This window comes from Salmo salar, chromosome ssa16 (assembly GCF_905237065.1).
Source record: "Salmo salar chromosome ssa16, Ssal_v3.1, whole genome shotgun sequence".
NCBI lineage: Eukaryota > Metazoa > Chordata > Actinopteri > Salmoniformes > Salmonidae > Salmo > Salmo salar.
In genome coordinates, this window is record NC_059457.1 from 87,933,582 (window position 1) to 87,955,396 (window position 21,815).

Sequence of the window (21,815 nt, forward strand, 5' to 3'; positions counted from 1 at the left end):
CTTGTCATTATACATCAGCAGCAGACAATAGCTAAACTCACATCATTTGCTTATTGTTGAGCTAGCTGTATGTTTTACATTTTAAATAGATAATGTATATGAGGTTAACCATAAGCCAGATTTCTTACATGATTTATCTGACATTAAATTGTTTAGTGCAAATCCAACCCTTGTATTCTAGGGACAGGATATTTTCTTTCAGCTCATAAAACATGGGACCAACACTTTACATGTTGCGTTTATAAATTGAGTGTACAGAACATTATTCTCTCTATGAAAACTCACTCTCTCCCTATACTGTCTGGCCATGAGGAAGAGTTCCTCCAGGAATTTATGACCTGCCTAGCAGCAGCCTGGGTGTAGGAGAGAGAGAGGGGGATGGTGCACGCTGTAAGAGGGCCAAAGAGGGCCAACGTCATGACATCACTATTGATGTTTCAGGCCTCAGATTTAATCTGAGTTGGCCAGTAGTAACAAAGAGGAACGGACGCAAAAGTTATTGTCTTGACAGTTCTGGAACATTCTTTATTCTCAAAAAATATATTATATTTCTTCTTGTCCAAATATCAAATTCAATGTATGACTTGTATTGAAATAAACTCAGCAAAAAAAGAAACGTCCCTTTTTCAGGACCCTGTCTTTCAAAGATAATTAGTAAAAATCCAAATAACTTCACAGATCTTCATTGTAAAGGGTTTAAACACTGTTTCCCATGCTTGTTCAATGAACCATAAACAATTAATGAACATGCACCTGTGAAACGGTCGTTAACCTCTCTAGGGTAGGGAGCAGTATTTGCACGGCCGGATAAAAAACGTACCCGATTTAATCTGGTTATTACTACTGCCCAGAAACTAGAATATGCATATAATTGTTTGATTTGGATAGAAAACACCCTAAAGTTTCTAAAACTGTTTGAATGGTGTCTGTGAGTATAACAGAACTCATATGACAGGCAAAAACCTGAGAAGATTCCTTACAGGAAGTGCCCTCTCTGACCATTTCTTGGCCTTCTACACTCTCTTTATTGAAAACTGAGGAGCTCTGCTGTAACGTGACACTTCCTACGGCTCCCATAGGCTCTCAGAAGGCGGCAGAAAGTTGAATGATGACTTTGCAGCCCATTGCTGAAAAACAGTAGCGCATTTGGATAGTGGTCGATCAGAGAACAATGAGACTGGGGCGCGTGCACGAGCCTACACCATGTTTTTATTTTTTCGTCTTTGAACGAAAACAGGGTTTCCCGGTCGGAATATTATCGCTTTTTTACGAGAAAAATCTCATAAAAATTGATTTTAAACAGCGGTTGACATGCTTCCAAGTACGGTAATGGAATATTTAGAATTTTTTTGTCACGAAACGCGTCGGGCGAGTCACCCTTCGTCACCCTTCGGATAGTGTCTTGAACGCACGAACAAAACAGAGGATATTTGAACATAACTATGGATTATTTTGAACCAAACCAACATTTGTTATTGAAGTAGAAGTCCTGGGAGTGCATTCTGACGAAGAACAGCAAAGGTAATCCAATTTTTCTTATAGTAAATCTGAGTTTGGTGAGGGCCAAACTTGGTGGGTGTCAAAATAGCTAGCCCGTGATGGCGAGCTATCTACTCAGAATATTGCAAAATGTGCTTTTGCCGAAAAGCTATTTTAAAATTGGACATAGCGATTGCATAAAGGAGTTCTGTATCTATAATTCTTAAAATAATTGTTATGCTTTTTGTGAACGTTTATCGTGAGTAATTTAGTAAATTCACCGGAAGTTTGCGGTGAGTATGCTAGTTCTGAATGTCACATGCTAATGTAAAAAGCTGGTTTTTGATATAAATATGAACTTGATTGAACAAAACATGCATGTATTGTATAACATAATGTCCTAGGAGTGTCATCTGATGAAGATCATCAAAGGTTAGTGCTGCATTTAGCTGTGGTTTGGGTTTATGTGACATTATATGCTAGCTTGAAAAATGGGTGTCTGATTATTTCTGGCTGGGTACTCTGCTGACATAATCTAATGTTTTGCTTTCGTTGTAAAGCCTTTTTGAAATCGGACAGTGTGGTTAGATTAATGAGAGTCTTGTCTTTAAAATGGTGTAAAATAGTCATATGTTTGAGAAATTGAAGTAATAGCATTTGTAAGGTATTTGAATATCGCGCCACGGGATTCCACTGGCTGTTGAGTAGGTGGGACGATTTTGTCCCACATACCCTAGAGAGGTTAAGACACTAACAGCGTACAGACGGTAGGCAATTAAGGTCACAGTTATGAAAACTTAGGACACTAAAGAGGCCTTTCTACAGACTCTGAAAAACACCAAAAGAAAGATGCCCAGGGTCCCTGCTCATCTGCGTGAACGTGCCTTAGCCATGCTGCAAGGAGGCATGAGGACTGCAGATGTGGCCAGGGCAATACATTGCAATGTCAGTACTGTGAGACGCCTAAGACAGCGCTACAGGGAGACAGGACGGACAGCTGATCATCCTCGCAGTGGCAGAGCACGTGTAACAGCAATTGCACAGGATCGGTACATCCGAACATCACACCTGCGGGACAGGTACAGGATGGCAACAATAACTGCCCGAGGTCCACCAGGAACTCACAATCCCTCCATCAGTGCTCAGACTGTCCGCAATAGGCTGAGAGAGGCTGAACTCAGGGCTTGTAGGGCTGTTGTAAGGCAGGTCCTCACCAGACATCACCGGCAACAACGTCGCCAATGGGCGCTGGACCAGACAGGAAGGTCAAAAAGTGCTCTTCACTGACGAGTCGCGGTTTTGTCTCACCAGGGGTGATGGTTGGATTCGCGTTTATCATCGAAGGAATGAGCGTTACACCGAGGCCTGTACTCTGGAGCGGGATCGATTTGGAGGTGGAGGGTCTGTCATGGTCTGGGGCGGTGTGTCACAGCATCATCGGACTGAGCTTGTTGTCGTTGCAGGCAATCTCAACGCTGTGCGTTACAGGGAAGACATCCTCCTCCCTCATGTGGTACCCTTCCTGCAGGCTCATCCTGACATGACCCTCCAGCATGACAATGGCACCAGTTATACTGCTCGTTCTGTGCGTGATTTCCTGCAAGACAGGAATGTTAGTGTTCTGCCATGGCCAGCGAAGAGCCCGGATCTCAATCCCATTGAGCAGGTCTGGGACCTGTTGGATTTGAGGGCTAGGGCCGTTCCCCCCAGAAATGTCCGGGAACTTGCAGGTGCCTTGGTGGAAGAGTGGGGTAACATCTCACAGCAAGAACTGGCAAATCTGGTGCAGTCCATGAGGAGGAGATGCACTGTAGTACTTAATGCAGCTGGTGGCCACACCAGATACTGACTGTTACTTTTGGACCCCCCTTTGTTCAGGGACACATTATTCCATTTCTGTTAGTCACATGTCTGTGGAACTTCTTCAGTTTATGTCTCAGGTGTTGAATCTTGTTATGTTCATACAAATATTTACACATGTTAAGTTTGCTGAAAATGAATGCAGTTGACAGTGAGAGGACATTTCTTTTTTTTGTTGCTGAGTTTAGGTGCCGGTACAGTTTATATTTAGGTGCAGGAGCTCCACAATACTGTTGAGCTAATATTCTATAAGAGGAACATGAGCTCAAGCAGTAGACATTTGAGGTGAGCTCCTGTCCAAGTCAAGCACTGATCTCATTTCAATAGATCAGGTAGGTAAGTATTGACAACAATACATTAATTCATTCATATTAGACACAAAGTACACACTTTAAATTAGGCTACACAACGTAAGTAGTGCACTTAATCTATAGTAAGCGCAACCATTTAATCGTCTCTCTGGTGCACCTTTTTGATGATGTAATTTATGTAAAGATTTCCCAGTGGATATCTGTAACATTAGACTCAGTAATTCCTGTATAGGTGTCCTTTTTCTGATGTGATCAGACATTCCTTCTGATTTAATATCACTCAGATCTAATGTCGCCTGGCCATATAGCCACAGAACAATGAGCTACAAATCAAAGTCTTTGATATAGTTACTAATGTCATACATTGCATTCATCCTAGCTACTGTATTATCAACTGGCTTGCTATATTAGGAAGCTCTGAGAGGGAAACAAATATATTTATATTATCTATAAAAATTATTTAAAAATCCATTAGGTAGCTAGGTAGCTTAAACACAATACAATCGTGGTCATGATGTCTGGTCTGTTTCACTGTAGCTTAAGCCTGTTGGATGAGCTAGCAAGCTAGCTAGGTTGGAACTGCTGGGGAAGAGCTAATTGAATTGAGGTGGCCTTCCAAACTCCCATTGTTAGAGCTTAATATACTGTCTCCCCAGGACTATATTGAGGATCAAGCTGTTGAAATGCAGTTGATTATGTAAATAGTCTTGTAGAACTGTGGTACTGATGGTCCATTTGAGGGTGAGTCATTGATATGAATTCTCTTTCGTGTTAGTAAGCACCACAGCATTTTAGGAAGCAAGAACCACAGTGCAATGACGTGAAGGTGTAAGAATGGCGGTGCTAAGATCAGAGATTCATCTCCTGAGTACATACTGTACCTAGTCCCCTGAATACAAACCAAGTAATCTTACATACAGGACTTCAAGTTGTAAAATAGTGAACTACTCCTTTAATGGAGTGGTAGGCTCTATGAAAGGGATGTTTCACCCCAAAAAACTTTGTAGTATTTTGTTCATTAGTACACTGTAATCACATTTTCAAGAAATTTCAGTACAAAGCAAAAAGTGTGAAGATGATGCAAATGATATGCAAATGACCAAAATGATAATTGCATACATTTTGCATCATCACACTTTTTGCTACGTACTACAACGTTTCCCAATCGTGGTCCAGGGGACTCAAATGGGTGTGTTTTTTTGTTTTTGCCCTAACACTCACACACTGGATTCAACTAAGCAACGCAAGCTTTTGAATTGATTAAGGTATGTGAGTGCTAGGGCAAAAACATACATGTACACCCCTTTGGGACAAGGGTAGGGGAACACTGCTGTACTGAAAGTCCTCCATTTTGAGAACTTCACTGCTGACGTGCACATTATTGGGATTTGTTTACAGGATGAGGAAACCAAGATGGACATTTGATTGAACTATCCCTTTAATTAGAGTTCCTTTGGAGTTAATTTAGTTAGAGGTGCATTTGCTCTAAGCATGTGCTATAAATAAACATACATTTATTTTATAAAGAAAACTGCTTTTGTCATGTGGTGTCTAATTTCTGCATTACGAAATGAGGAGAGTTACAAACTTCACACACCAGTCAGAGTTATACTTAAACTACATCTTTAATAATTAAGAGCTTTGCAAAAGCACTTGACTTTCAATGATGCGCCATCTCTAATGAACCATTGAAAGTGTCAACACAAAAGTACAAAGTTCTTTTATAGCCAAGGTACACCCTCTCAACCTACATGACGAACCACAGATCTTAGAAACAGTTCACAAAGGGACTTTATATTTGAGAAAGGAGTATCCCTTAGCCAGATAACATTCGCTATAAATTATCGTTCAGTTTGGTCCCTAAGACGAGGTTCTAATCTCGTTCCTGGTACTTCATAGCACAAAAACACCATCTCATCCAATGGCATAAATCAACTGACAACTCTAGATACTCCCATCTCAAGTAAACCCCCTCTTAATCCCACTCCTGGACAAGCTCACTGAGGGGAGTGACTCTCTAGGGTATACACTATCCCAAGATAAGTGCAACATCAGAGGGGACATACAATGGTTCCAGACACTGCCATACACCTTCCCCCAATGCCAAAGGAGGGAGTGACTTGCGCACAGACATTGTGGAGACAAGTAATTGGTTCCCCATTAATCACGCCATCCCTTCACATGGTTTAAGAATAGGTAAAGACACATTCACATATGAAGACAATGTTCCATTCTGTCCTCTTCCCTTTCTGATATTCTGCATAGCACCAGGGATATGTGAAAGACAATCCTGACCTCTCCCCTCTCTGGGCCCCAAGTGACTAAGCCCTAGCTAAGGGAAAAGTGCCACTGCCAACACCAGAGTCCAAAGGGATACATTCTAATGACAAGTATCTCACATACGCATATTATGCAAATAAAACATCTTAATTATCTATGTTACCAAACTAATTCTGATTCATCCGCCACAGTCATCTTTTAATTAAGAAGGCTAGGTGAACCTAATGAGTGTGCTTGCATACTCCCTTTAAAGACCTTTGCTTGAATAAAAAGCGGCAGTAGTGCTGTTTGTCCGTTTTGAGATGCCATAGAACCCTTTCTGTGTTTACAAATTTGCTGCAAGAGGGTGAGGCGCGCAAGTTGGTGGCAGAACAAGTTCTTATAGAACGGCAGCAAAAAAAGCCTCTATTTACATGTTGCTTATTAGTGCATTTCACACTACTTTTGGATTATAATTGGATTGTATGATTTGTATGAATGTCCTGCTTCATATAATGTTTGTGTCATCATCAAAAATCAGCTGCATTATACTTTAAAAAAACACTTCAACCAGTAAAATGGTTCTTTGGCTAGCTTTTGCTATAGCCTATATCAATGAGCATTAGCATTCTGTAATCTTAGCAACTGTTCATGAAAGATTCAAAACAACATTGAAAGCGTATATAAACTGCAAAAATATATTTTGTTTAGAAGCAATAAAAACGCAAATCTAGGCTACTGTCGCCAAGAGTCTCACACATCTGTCAGTGACGTCAGTGTGTCCAGTACTGGAAAAGGGTCTATAGCTACTTCCTCAAAATAGTCAGATAACTCAATAAATCTGTCATTAATGTTGACCAATCCCCAATGAAGGGGCTTAGACTTCAGCTACTGTCTTAGGCCTGCCTCCAGGAAAAAAGTGTGTGCACGGAATAGCCGGAAAAACCCTTACACAATGTCCAAAACGAAAACGTCACAACATGTCGTCATAACATATGCACAAACTCTTCCGAACTGTTTCGGCTGTTTTTGTTTAACCTTTATTTAACTAGGCGGTTCTTATCGACTTACAGAAATCCACAAGGAGTCAGTAGAAACCATATTTGTTTAAGCAAGTCAGCCATATCAGCTGTTTTTTTAAAGGCAGTAAATGAGGCTGAATTAACTGTTTCGCTGCCAGATAAGGCTTGATAGCCAGGTGTAGCGGTGGTAAGGATTCACTCCATGGTGCTGAAAGGAAAGCTCAAACTGTATGCTGGACTAATTTAAATAATGTTACAAATGGTTTTAGTAGTCCGACATTGTGACTAATCTGGATTTAGACTGTCTGCTACTTCAGGTCTAAATAGGTGTACAACCTATACCTTGTGACAATGTAGGACCACTGAAACCATTGTTAGACAGACTTTTTCTTAGCCTTTAAGGCATCAGCATGTTTCACAACTTGCCTTGTTAATTAAAGGTTAAATAATAACAATAAAATATGTACATGCTAAAATCACCACTGTAAAACACACAGGGTGTTCACTCCTTAGGCCCACCTTCCTTTCTGCGTCGGACTTCAGCCTCATGTCTGGGGTGGAACATCTACTTCTGAAAGTACCATGCTTAGATTCATAATGACATCTCAGATTGAACTCTTTGCAAACAGCGACAGTCTCGTTACAAACAAGACACACTGGTTTGGCATTGGAGAAATACGATGAATATATTGTAGTAGAACAGGTAGGACTATTAATATAGACATTGGTGATTTTACCACTGTAATCAGATCAACATTATTATGTTATGGTCATTGAATTGATTAGTCCACTAACCACGTGTTAAATGTGTAGTGTAGCCTACACTGTGTAGGAGTATGAATTGGGCAGCTATAGGCTATTTGTTAATAGGATAATTATGTTCTGGCCTGCAGACTAGCTACCAGCTCAGCAACAAATTGATTGGAGGCCAAACCTAGTTACCAATCCCCGTTGTGTATATAGTCAATTCAGTCTTCCCCTTCACCATCATCATCATTCAGATAATTCAAACGTGTGGATATAGCGCTAAACTTGAAGGACTCATTGTCTCTGTGAATTGAAATGTTGTTCCCCACCAGTGCACTCAGAAGAGGAAACAATGATACAATGTAGTCCAACAACATCACTCTCAAACAGCACAGATGTGAGATGTGTTTCACTGTAGAAGAACTGGTCCTCTTACATTTTAATTCCAGGTTGATAATCACAATATTTAAGGGCATATCTGATGGTCTGCTCTGCCCATAACAGTCACACCAAGCATAAGGTTGGTTGATATAATGGGTAAATAATGTACCCGTGAAAACCCTATGAAATAGCTCCCCAATACAGTCTGATGTATATATTTAATGTATTACATGAATGGTGACCACAGCCCTTCCGAAAATACATTTACATTTAAATCGTGTTTTAAATGTGATTTTTTTCCACCGTGCTGCATGCATTCAATTTCAAATGTGGCTCTTATTCCCGGCTATTATAACGCATCTGGCAGTTTCTTCTATGTTCCTAGGTTTAGTACAATGGAAACCATATATTGTTTTTTGGTCACTACCATTCCACCAAAATATCATGCTATATTTTTTTCATTGTAGTACAATTGTACATTTTGTACAGTTCTTCACATCGGAGTGCTGCTGCATGTCCTTTGCCTCTCTTGACCATGTCGGGAGGGTCGGGCACAAAGGTCAAGGCGGCTCTCCACTTCCCTCCAGTAGTTATTTAACAAGCCTGATAACACATCACTCCTGACAGACACAGGCAGAAACTCTTGTATAAATGTAGCAGCCTGTACACCTAATCATTAGTGATCCGACATGCTGTATTGCGTGGAAACTGTAGGCTACTAACAACAGCAGCTACATAGTCTAGCTTACTATGGCCCTGTCCCTCTGACCAGGGTAAACAAAGCAGTAATGTTGTGTATTGTATATACAGTATTTCACTTCAGTTTATTTTATTTTATTATACACAAGACAAAAAAGTGGTTGCCGAGCATAAATTCATGTACAAACATTTGTCATTACATTCTTGTCATATAGCAGATGTTCTTATCCAGAGCAACTTACAGGAAAAATAAGGCTTAATTGCCTTGCTCAAGGGCACAATGACAGATTTTTCACCTAGTCGGCTCAGGATTCAAACCAGCGACCTTTCAGTTACTGGCCCAACACTGTTAACCGCTAGGCTACCTGCCGCCAGATCAATTACCTTCAATACAGTTATTCAAATACATTCATCAATGACTAAAATAATGAATCTAGTATTAAAATACAATTTAATAAACACAAGTAGTCAATTCATAGCCTGTTTATCATTAAACAAAAGTGTTTAGTAATATAAAATAATCCACCCAAACTAATGTTAAAAACTGTTCACACCATCTTTATCTGATATACAGTGAGTGTACAAAACATTAGAAACACCTTCCTAATATTGAGTTGCACCACCCTTTGTCCTCAGAACAGCCTCAATTCGTCAGGACATAGACTGTCCAAGGTGTTGAGAGCGTTCCACAGGGATGCTGGTCCATGTTGACTCCAATGCTTCCTACAATTGTGTCAAGTTGGCTGGGAATTGATATCTACAGTGGGGGAAAAAGTATTTGATCCCCTGCGGATTTTGTACGTTTGCCCACTTACAAAGAAATGATCAGTCTATCATTTTAATGGTAGGTTTATTTGAACAGTGAGAGACAGAATAACAACAACAACAAAATCCAGAAAAACGCATGTCAAAAATGTTATAAAATGATTTGCATTTTGATGAGGGAAATAAGTATTTGACCCCTCTGCAAAACATGACTTAGTACTTGGTGGCAAAACCATTGTTGGCAATCACAGAGGTCAGACGTTTCTTGTAGTTGGCCAACAGGTTTGCACACATCTCAGGAGGGATGTTGTCCCACTCCTCTTTGCAGATCTTCTCCAAGTCATTAAGGTTTCGAGGCTGACGTTTGGCAACTCGAACCTTCAGCTCCCTCCACAGATTTTCTATGGGATTAAGGTCTGGAGACTGGCTAGGCCACTCCAGGACCTTAATGTGCTTCTTCTTAATGTGCCACTCTTAAAGGAGCACACTCCTTTAAGAGTGTGCTCCTAATCTCAGCTCGTTACCTGTATAAAAGACACCTAGGAGCCAGAAATCTTTCTGATTGAGAGGGGGTCAAATACTTATTTCCCTCATTAAAATGCAAATCAATTTATAACATTTTTGCCATGCGTTTTTCTCAATATTTTTGTTGTTATTCTGTCTCTAACTGTTCAAATAAACCTACCATTAAAATTATAGACTGATCCTTTCTTTATCAGTGGGCAAACGTAGAAAATCAGCAGGGGATCAAATACTTTTTTCGCCCACTGTACTCAAAATAGCTCGTTCTATCTCCTCCCACAGATGCACAATTGGATTGAGATCTGGTGACTCGGCAGGCCACTGCAGTAAGCTGAATTCACTGTCATGTTCTTGGAACCATTCCTGGACAAGCCTTGTGGCATGGGGCATAATCCTGAACTGAAGAATATATATTTGCAGAAGGATCTATGCACACTGCTGCCGTGAAGGGATGCACCTGATTGGCAATGATTCTTTAGATATCCTGTGGCATTCAAACATTGTTCAACTATTATCAAGGGGCCCAATGTGTGCCCTGAAAACACACCCCACTCATCACACCACCTTGCAATGCTGACACATGGCATGGATGCATACAGAGGTGTAAAGTTCTTAAGTAAAAATAATTTTAAGGGGTATCTGTTCTTTACTATTTATATTGTTGACAACTTTTACTTTAATTTCAATACATTCCTAAAGAAAATAATGTACCGTTTACAACTCAAGTATGACAGTTAGGTAATTTTTCCACCACTGGATGCATGTACTCATGATTTCCTCCATACCCTAGTCCTCCCATCAGCGTGAAACAGCAGGAACCGGGATTCATCAGACCAGGCAATATTTTTCCAATTTTCCAGTGTTTTCATTCCACTGCAACTGCAGTTTCTTGTTTTCTGCTGGAAGCTAATGAGGATCCATAATAAATACACAACAACTACATCATTAAGGATGATAGCTTTCACCTGGATTCACCTGGTCAGTCTACTCATGGAAAGAACAGGTGTCCTTAATGTTTTGTACACTCAGTGCATGATGTGTCTACTAGCTCATTCCCACAGAAAACTGCAGAGGGAAGCAGTACCACCCAGTCAACCATCAGAATCCATAGTGAGACGCCTCACAGAGGATATTAAACCTTAAGGGCAAATCCAAGGTCAGCTCAATATCTTTGCAGTAGAAGCTAACAAAACACACCAAAACTGACAAGGTGCACACTGATCAGTAAAGTAACGAGAGGCTAACATTCTATAACACTCCCTTTCCTCTGCACAGTTCTCTCACAGTGAGAAACAATAGGATTACAATAGAGTGCTCTACGCTTTCTTCATTTGAGCCAATTCAACGTTGCCAATTACTTTATGAGATGGGAATTAAGTAGAGTGACTAATCTTAGCTGGTCAGAGAGAACTGATGAGGCTTCTCTCCTTTATGTATACATTGGTGTCTTTTTAAATGGCCCAATCTGAAGAATCGCTTCTCACAGTCAGTGCAGTGATAAGGCTTCTCTTAAGTGTGTATCCGTTGGTGTGTTTTTACATTGCCCAATCGGGAGAAACTCTTGCCACATTGAGAGCAGAAGTAAGGCTTCTCTCCTGTGTGTGTTCTCTGCTGAACTTTTAGCCCGGTTGACATTGTGAAGCACTTTACAAAATCAGACCAAGACTCAGGCTTCTCTCCTGTGTGTGTTCTTTGATTAACTTTTACCTCAGCTGTTGATTTAAAACATTTTCTAGTCAGATCAGTGGTAAGGCCTATTTCCTTTATGTTTACCTTGGTGTCTTCTTAACTGGCCCATTCGAGAGAGACGCTTTCCACAGTCAGAGCAGGAGTAAGGCTTCTCTCCTGTGTGTGTTCTCTGATGAACTTTTAGCCCAGTTGATGTTGTGAAGAATTTTACACAATCAGAGCAGGAGTAAGGCTTTTCTCCTGTGTGTTTTCTCTGATGAGTTTTTAGCCCAGTTGATGTTGTGAAGCATTTTTCACAATCAGAGCAAGAGTAAGGCTTCTCTCCTGTGTGTGTTCTTTGATGAACTTTTAGCTCAGTTGATGTTGTGAAGCATTTTACACAGTCAGAGCAGGAGTAAGGCTTCTCTCCCTTATGTATTTGTTGGTGTCTTTTTAAGTGGCCCAGAACAGAGAAACTCTTTCCACAGTCAGAGCAGGAGTAAGGCTTCTCTCCTGTGTGTATACGTTCATGTCGTTTTAAGTGGCACAGTAAAGAGAAACTCGTTCCACAGTCAGAGCAGGAGTAAGGCTTCTCTCCTGTGTGTATATGTGCATGTCGTTTTAAGTGGCTCAGTAGAGAGAAACTCACCGCACAGTCAGAGCAGAAGTAAGGCTTCTCTCCTGTATGGGTTCTCCGATGAACTTTTAGCCTACATGATGTTGTGAAGCATTTTACACAATCAGAGCAGGAGTAAGGCTTCTCTCCTGTATGTGTTCTCTGATGAACTTTTAGCCCAGTTGATGTTGTGAAGCATTTAACACATTCAGAGCAGGAGTAAGGCTTCTCGCCCGTATGTATACGTTCATGTGCTTTTAAGTGTTCCAGTACAGAGAAACTCTTTCCACAGTCAGAGCAGGAGTAAGGCTTCTCTCCTGTGTGTATACGTTCATGGTGTTTTAAGGTGCCCAGTTGAGAGAAACTCTTTCCACAATCAGAGCAGGAGTAAGGCTTCTCTCCTGTGTGTATTCTCTGATGAACTTTTAGCTCAGTTGATGTTGTGAAGCATTTTACACAGTCAGAGCAGGAGTAAGACTTCTCTCCTGTATGCACTCTCTGATGAACTGTCAGAGCCTTTGATGTTGTGAAATTCTCCCCACCGTCAGAACAGGAATACCGATTCTCTATTGTGTGTATTTTTAGGTGTATTTTTAGCTTTGATAGAAATGGGAAAATCTCCTCACAATGTGGGCAGTGGTGAAACCTCTTCGCTCTGTGATCTTCCTGCTGTTGCTCTCTGGATGTAGAGAATGTCTCAACACGGTGTCCTGTGTGAACAACATCAGAAGAACCAGTCAGTTGGTGTGATATACATGTCAATCACATGTATTTTATGTAGCCCTTATTACATTAGAAGTTGTCACAAAGTGCTTTACAGAAACCCAGCCTCAATACCCAAAGAGCAAGCAATGCAGATGTAGAAGCAAAGTGGCTACGAAAAACTCCCTAGCAAGCAGGAACCTAGGATTTGGCAGGGGGTAGGCCGTCAATTGAAATAATAATTTGTTCTTAACTGACTTGACTAGTTAAATAAAGGTTAAAAAAAACTAATTTCATAATACTTTAAAACACTGGCAGTTTGTCTACTTCACTTCTTTAGTCTACTCTCTGAGCACCTCAGATAGCCCAGTTAACTTTTTAGTGATAGGGGGCAGTATTCGGTAATTTGGGATGAATGACGTGCCCAAATTAAACTGCCTGCTACTCTGTCCCAGAAGGTAGGATATGCATATTATTAGTAGATTTGGATAGAAAACACTCTGAAGTTTCTAAAACTGTTTGAATGATGTCTGTGAGTATAACAGAACTCATATGGTAGGCAAGAACCTGAGAAAAATCCAACCAGGAAGTGGGAAATCTGATGCTTGTAGTCTTTTCAAGTCATTGCCTATCTTAACACACAGTGACTTATGGTGAATTTTTCCTAAGGCTTCCACTAGATGTCAACAGTCTTAGAACCTTGTTTCAGGCCTTTGCAGTGAACAGAGAGCGAACAAGAAGGCCTTGAAGTTGGTGACTCAGAAAATGACATGAGTTCAGTTGCGCGCATTCACGTGAGAGGTAACTGTGTTCCATAACTTTTTTGAAGACTTTGGAATCGTCCGGTTGGAATATTATGGAAGATTTATGTTAAAAAGGCCCTAAAGATTGATGCTATACATCGTTTGACATGTTTCTACGAACGTAAATATAACTTTTTTTCACTTTTCGTCGTGAAATGTTCGTCGCGCTTCCTACATTTGGAGTAGCTCACTGAACGCGCTAACAACAAGGAGGTATTTGGACATAAATTATGGACTTTATCGAACAAAACAATATTTATTGTGGACCTGGGATTCCTGAGCGTGCATTCTGATGAAGATCATCAAAGGTAAGTGAATATTTATAATGCTATTTATGATTTTAGATGACTCCAAAATGGCGGGTATCTGTATTGCCTGCTGTTGTTTTCTGAGCGCTGTACTCAGATTATTGCAAAGTGTACTTTCCCCGTGAAGCTTTTATGAAATCTGTCACAGCGGTTGCATTAAGGAGATGTTTATCTATAATTCTTTGAATAACAGTTTAATATTTTATCAACGTTTATGATGAGTATGTTTGTACATTTTTATGCTCATTCACCGGAAGTTTTGGAGGCAAAATATTTTCTGAACATCACGCGCCAATGTAAAATGGGGGTTTTGGATATAAATATGAACTTTATCGAGCAAAACATACATGTATTGTGTAACATTGAGTCCTAGGAGTGTCATCTGATGAAGATCGTCAGAGGTTAGTGCTTAATCTTAGCTGTATTTCTGTTTTTTGTGACGCCTCTCCTGCTTGGAAAATGGCTGTGTGGTTTTTCTTGTTTAGGCTCTGTCCTAACATAATCTAACTTTATGCTTTCGCCGAATAGCCTTTTTGAAATCGGACAATGTGGTTGGATTAAGGAGAAGTGTATCTTTAAAATGGTGTAAAATAGTTGTATGTTTGAGAAATTTGAATTATGAGATTTTGTAGTTTTGAATTTGCCGCCCTGATATTTCACTCGCTGTTGATAGTGTGTGCCGCGGGTGGGACGCTAGCGTCCCAGATGTCCCAGATTAATAAAACAAATGCTGACAATACTGGTGTCAAACCATGCAAGTATCAGTAGCATGAAATAAATTCTACCTTCTCATTGAAACAGTTCATCATGAAACAGTTCTACTGCAAATTTTCATACACAGTGGGAAGTTGGAATGAATAACAAACTTAGATAGAACCTGATCTTACCATGAGAAACAGATTTCCCAATCGTCTCCTCCTCTTCTTCATCTTTAATGTTGACATTCAGGTCCAGTGTTTGACTGCAGTCTTCCAGCTTCACTGATGCCATCTCTGGATCCTGCAGTGCAAACTGGACTCCACTGTCACAATCAGGACCCAGTGACTGTAGGTTTGGACTCAGTGTGGAAGGAGAGAGGCAGGCTGGGTTTGTCCTCACTTTTAATGTTACCGGCCTCAAACTTAATTCTAGTCGCCCTGTAGTAACAATGAGAAAAATACACAAAAATGTAATTGTCTTCACAGTTCTGGCACATTCTTTATTCTCAATTAAAATATATGATATTTTTCTTGTTCAATTATCTAATTCAGTGCTTGACATGGACTGAAATAGGTGTAAGTACTCATTGTGGTTGCCAGTACTGTTATTATTTAGATACAGGAGCTCCACAATACTTATATTCTATAAGAGGAACACAAGCTCAAGCAGTAGAAAATTGAGGTGCCGGTACTCACCTCCGGTAGATAAGCATCACTACGTACTATTTTCCTGAATCATTTTGTCTTCAATGTATTATTTGAATCAAAAACCAATTGTATTTCCCGTCACACCATATTAACATTTATAGACAAAAATAGAAACTGAATGTGTCTGAATATTAGTACTGTCACGTCCTGACCAGTAAAAGGGGTTATTTGTCATTGTAGTTTGCTCAGGGCGTGGCAGGGGGTGTTTGTTTTGTGTGTTTCGGTGTTTTTGGTTTAGGTTCTATGTTTATATCTAGTTTTCTATTTCTATGTTGGGTTTTTGGCAATGACCTCCAATTAGAGGCAGCTGGTTGTCGTTGTCTCTAATTGGAGGCCATATTTAGTTGTGTTTGTTTCACTTGTGTTTTGTGGGTGGTTATTTTCTGTATAGCCTGGGAGCCTTGTGGAACTGTTTTCGTCGTTTGTTTATTTTATTTAAGTGTTTTCTTTAAATAAATTAAGAAGATGAGCACTTTACCCGCTGCGCCTTGGTCCAATCCTTACGACGTCTATGACAAGTACACATGTAGGAAACTGATAATCATTACATTCAGCTTCAAAACAGTAGTGCACCCGTGAAATTGTCTCTCTTTGACGCAGACAGAGTGGGTGCCACCATTTTCCCAGCTAGTGAATTTGACAAAATACCAATAACATGCAAAAAGAACTCAGAAATCTCAAATAAATTGATTATTTATCAAATTAAGTTACCTTGATAAAATTATGTACACCCACTCAGACAAAGCCAGTCTCTAGCTATGTGGCTCATAAAATAGTTATCACGTTCTTCACTTGGTTTGACACAAAAATAACAAATCAACCCTTTATCAAACGTGATAATATATTAACAGATTTGTTACCTAGCATGGTATGACATGTTCTTTTGATATTAGAAAGTTTAAACGTGCTATTACATACCTGTATTAATAAATAGAAACCGACACAAAGGTTCTTGACTGCACAGTTCTGGCGCTTTCTTTATTCTGAAGAATGGTGCGTGCCTGCCTGAAACTTCCTGTTCCCCCACTACCACAGTGCAGCCACAGACAGAACAATGAGACAGATATTTCACTGGATGTATAAATGTGAAGAATCCGCTTAGCGTTTCCACTCACTATCAAATATGCCCACTGGCCGGCAGTGGGAGAAAATGGAACGAGATGGATTTTGGCCGACATTCTGCAAATGTTCTAATCGATGAAACATCTGAGCTTAATACAGTTTTCTGTATCCAAAACTAAAATCTGTTATGAACAGAGTGGACTAAGTTTTGTAGACTTCACCCTTTGCACAAGTTTTTTTTTAAATCACGTTGTTCAGAAGGAATGTAAAGGCGAATTGAGTTATTGCACACGAGCGCTTCACAGAGGAGGCATTTCCTAACAGAAATATGCAGATGTTTGCTAGAACGCGCCAATAGGATCTCGCTAGATCGTGCTTGGCACTGCCCACTATGACTCATCTGTTCCCATTGGAAACAACCAGCTGTGGTCTATCTTGATTTAGTTATAAAGATCTTTGGTGCAATCATCCATGCATTCAGGGATTCTTGGGATGGCCCTACCCCGTTATATGAGAAGCGCAGTGCTTGTTGTTGGATCCTCCGGCACCTCTGAGTTTTGTAGTCTTTCGTTCCGGAACCCATTTGCCAGGATCAGGTAGCCTACATTTTGTGGCATGAAAAGTAATTTCCACTGTTTGCAATGTAACAATCAGAGTAATTACATTTGGATTCCTCTGGAATTGTCATGTCCCCTAAAAACGTAATGTGAAAACGTGCCTGATATTCTAAGAATGTATTAATGTTGGGCCGTCCCAGGTTTATGGTTTATGTAACATTGTAGCCTATTTATACCAAGGCGTGGCCATTGCTGTGGTGAGAGAGAAGCACGCCTGTATCTCTCACAGAACTAAAATGAGATTCACTTTCTATGATTTCTCTCCCTCCCTGTGCTGTTATAAACTCAGGGGGAAAAAACGTCCCTATTTCAGGACCCAGTCTTTAATAGATAATTCTTAAATATCAAAATAACTTCACAGATCTTCATTGTAAATGGTTTAAACACTGTTTCCCATGCGTGTTCAATGAACCATAAACAATTAATGAACATGCACCTGTGGAACAGTCACTAAGACACTAACAGCTTACAGACGGTAGTCATTTAAGGTCACAGTTATGAAAACTTAGGACACTAAAGAGGCCTTTCTAATGACTCTGAAAAACACCAAAAGAAAGATGCCTTAGGCATGCTGCAAGGATGCAAGGAAGCATGAGGACTGCAGATGTGGCCAGGGCAATAAATTGCAATGTCCGTACTGTGAGACGCCTAAGACAGCGCTACAGGGAGACAGGACGGACAGCTGGTCGTCCTCGCAGTGGCAGACCACGTGGAACAACACCTGCACAGGATCGGTACATCTGAACATCACACCTGTGGGACAGGTACAGGATGGCAACAACTGCCCGAGTTACACCAGGAATGCACAGTCCCTCCATCAGCGCTCAGACTGTCCGCAATAGGCTGAGAGAGGCTGGACTGTGCGTTCCTGGTGTAACTCGGGCAGTTGTTGCCATCCTGTACCTGTCCCACAGGTGTGATGTTCAGATGTACCGATGACAATTGTGTCTGAATATTATTACACATGTAGAAAACTGATAATCACCGCACTGCCTGCACTGAAGTCTGTTGACGCAGACCTAGTGTTATTAACTGACTTGCCTAGTTAAATAAAGGTTTCACACACACCAAAAAGTTATTTTGTTAGCATTTACATATGTCCCCATTACCAGTAAAACATAATCAAGTCGCTCTGGATAAGCGACTTGATTATGTTAAAAAAGATACACGTCAAATAACACTATTTGACGTGTCAAATAAGCTTGTTGACCAATCAGGACCTGAATATGACTGGCCGTCACATAATAATTTTATGAGTTCATACATTTTTTACGTAGTTATTACACATTGATTACACAATCACTAGTATTTCATACGTCAACGATTGGATGCAAACAATGTTCTTCCCCAAAAACATAGCTAACCGACATAATCTGTTTCAGTTGCTAGCCACAATAGTAGATTTTGCAGCTAGACTTCAAAATAAAAGTATGGCATAATTCTACTATTTGTATTCATTTGCATCACTGTCAATGACACACTTTTATTTTGAAGACAAACCGCAAATTCCACTATTGTGCCTAATCCTTATTGTAGCTAGCTTCACAACACATAACCCGCCCGGTCCTGTCGAGCCTCACTAGCCAGATGAAGCTAGCTGGCTGCTTATAATGGAAGCTTTGGGCAACAGGGTTAAGTAGCTGGCTAGCTGTTTATTTTCATGAACTGAAGTTCATTTTCAATAGGCGAACAACAAGTGGCAACCTAGCTAATACTTACAAGGATTCCTAAATCATTGCTAAGAATAATGAAAATGACTGCAGTTTATACTGGTCATTGGCTGGTTGTATTGGTGCTAGCTAAGGTACCAAGCTAAAGCTAGCTACCCCAAAAGTTGCGTTCGAATAAAGTGTGCTTTATTACCAACGCGGTATTGTAAACACATAGTTCATGGCCGGTTTGCAGACTTCTTCTGTACAGCTTTGACAGTGCAACTGTATCTTTTTTGACACACAATGACCCAAACGGCGTTCCATAGCATGTATGTCATGAAGCTAATACCAGTGACGCTATTACTGTGTAACTCCGGTAGGGCAACATTGGAAAAATAGCTCACTTGGTTGTGTGTACCAGTGCTCGACCAGTCGGTGAAAGCCAACATCACCCACGACAGAGAACGGTCGATTGTCAAGGGCAATGAATTCCATTATCTTGGCTTTAATGGATTTCGCCTTTGTTTCACTGAAATGTTCTTACTCTTTCAAATGACTGGTCGATCCACACAGCAGACATGGAGGGCTAGGATAGGAATGCTGTGTTGCATGTGTAGTGCAAAATTTCACGTGAGTTCATTAGGTCCGGTATCTGTTTTTTAAGGTATGCACGTCAGCTTTGACATCGGTTTGAAATAACTTCTACCTTCTCATTGAAACAGTTCATCCTGAAACAGTTCTACAGCAACTTTTCATGCACAGTGAGAAGTTGGAACGAAAAACACAAACTTAGAACCTGCTCTTACCATGACTAACAGATTTCCCAATCTTCTTCTCCTCTTCTTCATCTTTAATGTTGGCATTCAGCTCCAGTGTTTGACTGCAGTCTTCCAGCTTCACTGATGCCATCTCTGTATCCTGCAGTGCAAACTGGGCTCCACTGTCACAATCAGGACCCAGTGACTGTAGGTTTGGACTCAGTGCGGAAGGAGAGTGTAGTGGAAATATTCAGTCAATGTCTTTCCAGACTTTATTATACAGTTTTCCTCCTTACGTCACACACATAGTAACTCCTCTTTATGTTAATGTTTCGTCCCCTCTGGCATTTAGCCACCCTTATCTTATTACCTTGCACTAATTGTAGCTTGGTTTCACATTAGGGCATAGATTCCATTCGTGGAGTAACCATAGCAACAGTAAATATTAGGCCATAGCAATGGTACAAAAATAAACAGACACGCCCACTCCCAAGACAGGTGCATGTAGGGCATAGATTCCATTTGTGGCATAACCATAGCAACAGTACATATTAGGCTATAGCAATGGTACAATAATAAACAGACATACCCACTCCCAAGACAGGTGCATGTTTATTGGTGCCTAATGACCTAGACACACATATAGAGTGCACTTATTCTGCTGACTACTCTAAGATGTATAATGTGCACACATGTACTGGAAAATTCCCAATAAGAGGCAGTCTGAGTCTGTCCTCACTGTTGATGTTACCGGCCTCAGACTTAATCTGAGTCGGTCTGTAGTAATAAAGAGAAACGGACACAAAAGTTAATCTTGACAGTTCTGGCACTTTCTTTACTCTCTAACAATATAGTTTATATTTAGGTGCAGGAGCTCCACAATACTGTTGAGCTAATATTCTATATGAGGAACATGAGCTCAAACAGTAGACATTTGAGGTGACGGTTCTCAGCTCCGGTGAGCTCCTGTCCAAGTCAAGCACTGATCTCATTTCAATAGATCTGGTAGGTAAGCATTGACAACAAAACACGAATTCATCCAAATTAGACAAAGTATACACTTTAAATTAGGCTACAGAACTTAATCTATAGTAGATTTCTGAATTCACATAAATGACTCAAAAAACATTTATTACAAGGTTGCAGTATGTTTTAGGAAGCACTATGTACTATTTTCCTGAACAAACTTGTCTTCACTGTATTATTTCAATCAAAACCCAATAGTATTTCCGTTCACACCATAGTAACATGTATAGATAGACAGAAGCAACTGAATGTGTCTGAATATTAGTACACATGTAGAAAACTGATAATCATTACATTTAGCTCCAAAACAGTAGTGCAACCGTAAAATTGTCTCTCTGCTGCACCCTCACTGCCTGCCCTGAAGTGCGTTAATGCAGACCGAGTGGGATCGGGTGGGTATTAATTGTGGAACGTTCCAACAGGAATCTGTTCCAAAAAACCTAGCTAACTAGCTGCCGAATAGGCATCAACTCACCACGTAGCTTATTCTTAATGTTTGTCCATAGGCAACAAGAGTGAGGACAGACATTTTTCGGGAATAAACGTGATGAGTGAAAAACGCAATGAAATAGACCACTTACTACACGGTATGTTATTCTGCCGCTATACAACTTTGTATGCCTTGTTTTTTGGCAACCTTGTTATTTACGAAGTTTTTGGAATAGATTCCTGTTGGAACGTTCCACAAATTATACCCAACCAGTGGGATCCGCCATTTCACCAGCTCGTGAATTTTACACAAAACCAAAAACGACATGTAAAACGAACCCAGAAATCTCAAATTATTTGATCCTTTATGAAAGTATCTTGACGATATGATATACATCCACTCAGACTAACACAAAGTCTATAACTATGTGACTTGTAAAAAAAGTGATCACGTTCACTCATGCGGTTTGACACAAAAATACCACAAAAAAACATTTACCAAACGTGATAATATCTTAAAGTATTTGTTACCTAGCATGTTATGACATGTTCTTTCGATATTAGAACGTGCTATTACATACCAGTAGTAATATATTTGAAACGGACACAGAAGTTGTCGTCTCAACTGCACAATTCTGGCGTATCCTTTATTCTGAAGAATGATGCGCGCCTGCGCGGAACTTCCTGTTTCCCCACTACCAGTTTCTAAACCCAGAGACGTAA

General features: G+C 40.3%; 1 protein-coding gene across 4 annotated transcripts in view; it reads right to left on the reverse strand.

Annotated features, from left to right (window-relative positions):
• LOC106574953 (zinc finger protein OZF) overlaps positions 1–21,769 on the reverse strand; it is a 153,233-nt gene extending 131,464 nt beyond the window's left edge. Inside the window, exons 1-4 of one of the 4 annotated variants that reach the window (XM_014151086.2) lie at positions 19,686–21,756; positions 15,030–15,278; positions 11,819–13,039; positions 10,166–10,439 (exon numbers count right to left, since the gene is read on the reverse strand). In XM_014151086.2, coding sequence (XP_014006561.2) covers positions 10,312–10,439; positions 11,819–13,039; positions 15,030–15,278; positions 19,686–19,788 — 1,701 coding nt within the window. In that variant the 5' untranslated portion in view covers positions 19,789–21,756 and the 3' untranslated portion in view covers positions 10,166–10,311. Of the gene's footprint in view, positions 1–10,165; positions 10,440–11,818; positions 13,040–15,029; positions 15,279–19,685 lie in introns of those variants that run through there. The other 3 variants (XM_045696759.1, XM_045696760.1, XM_045696758.1) reach the window with 3 other exon arrangements.
• Between the last annotated feature and the right edge of the window lie 46 nt (positions 21,770–21,815).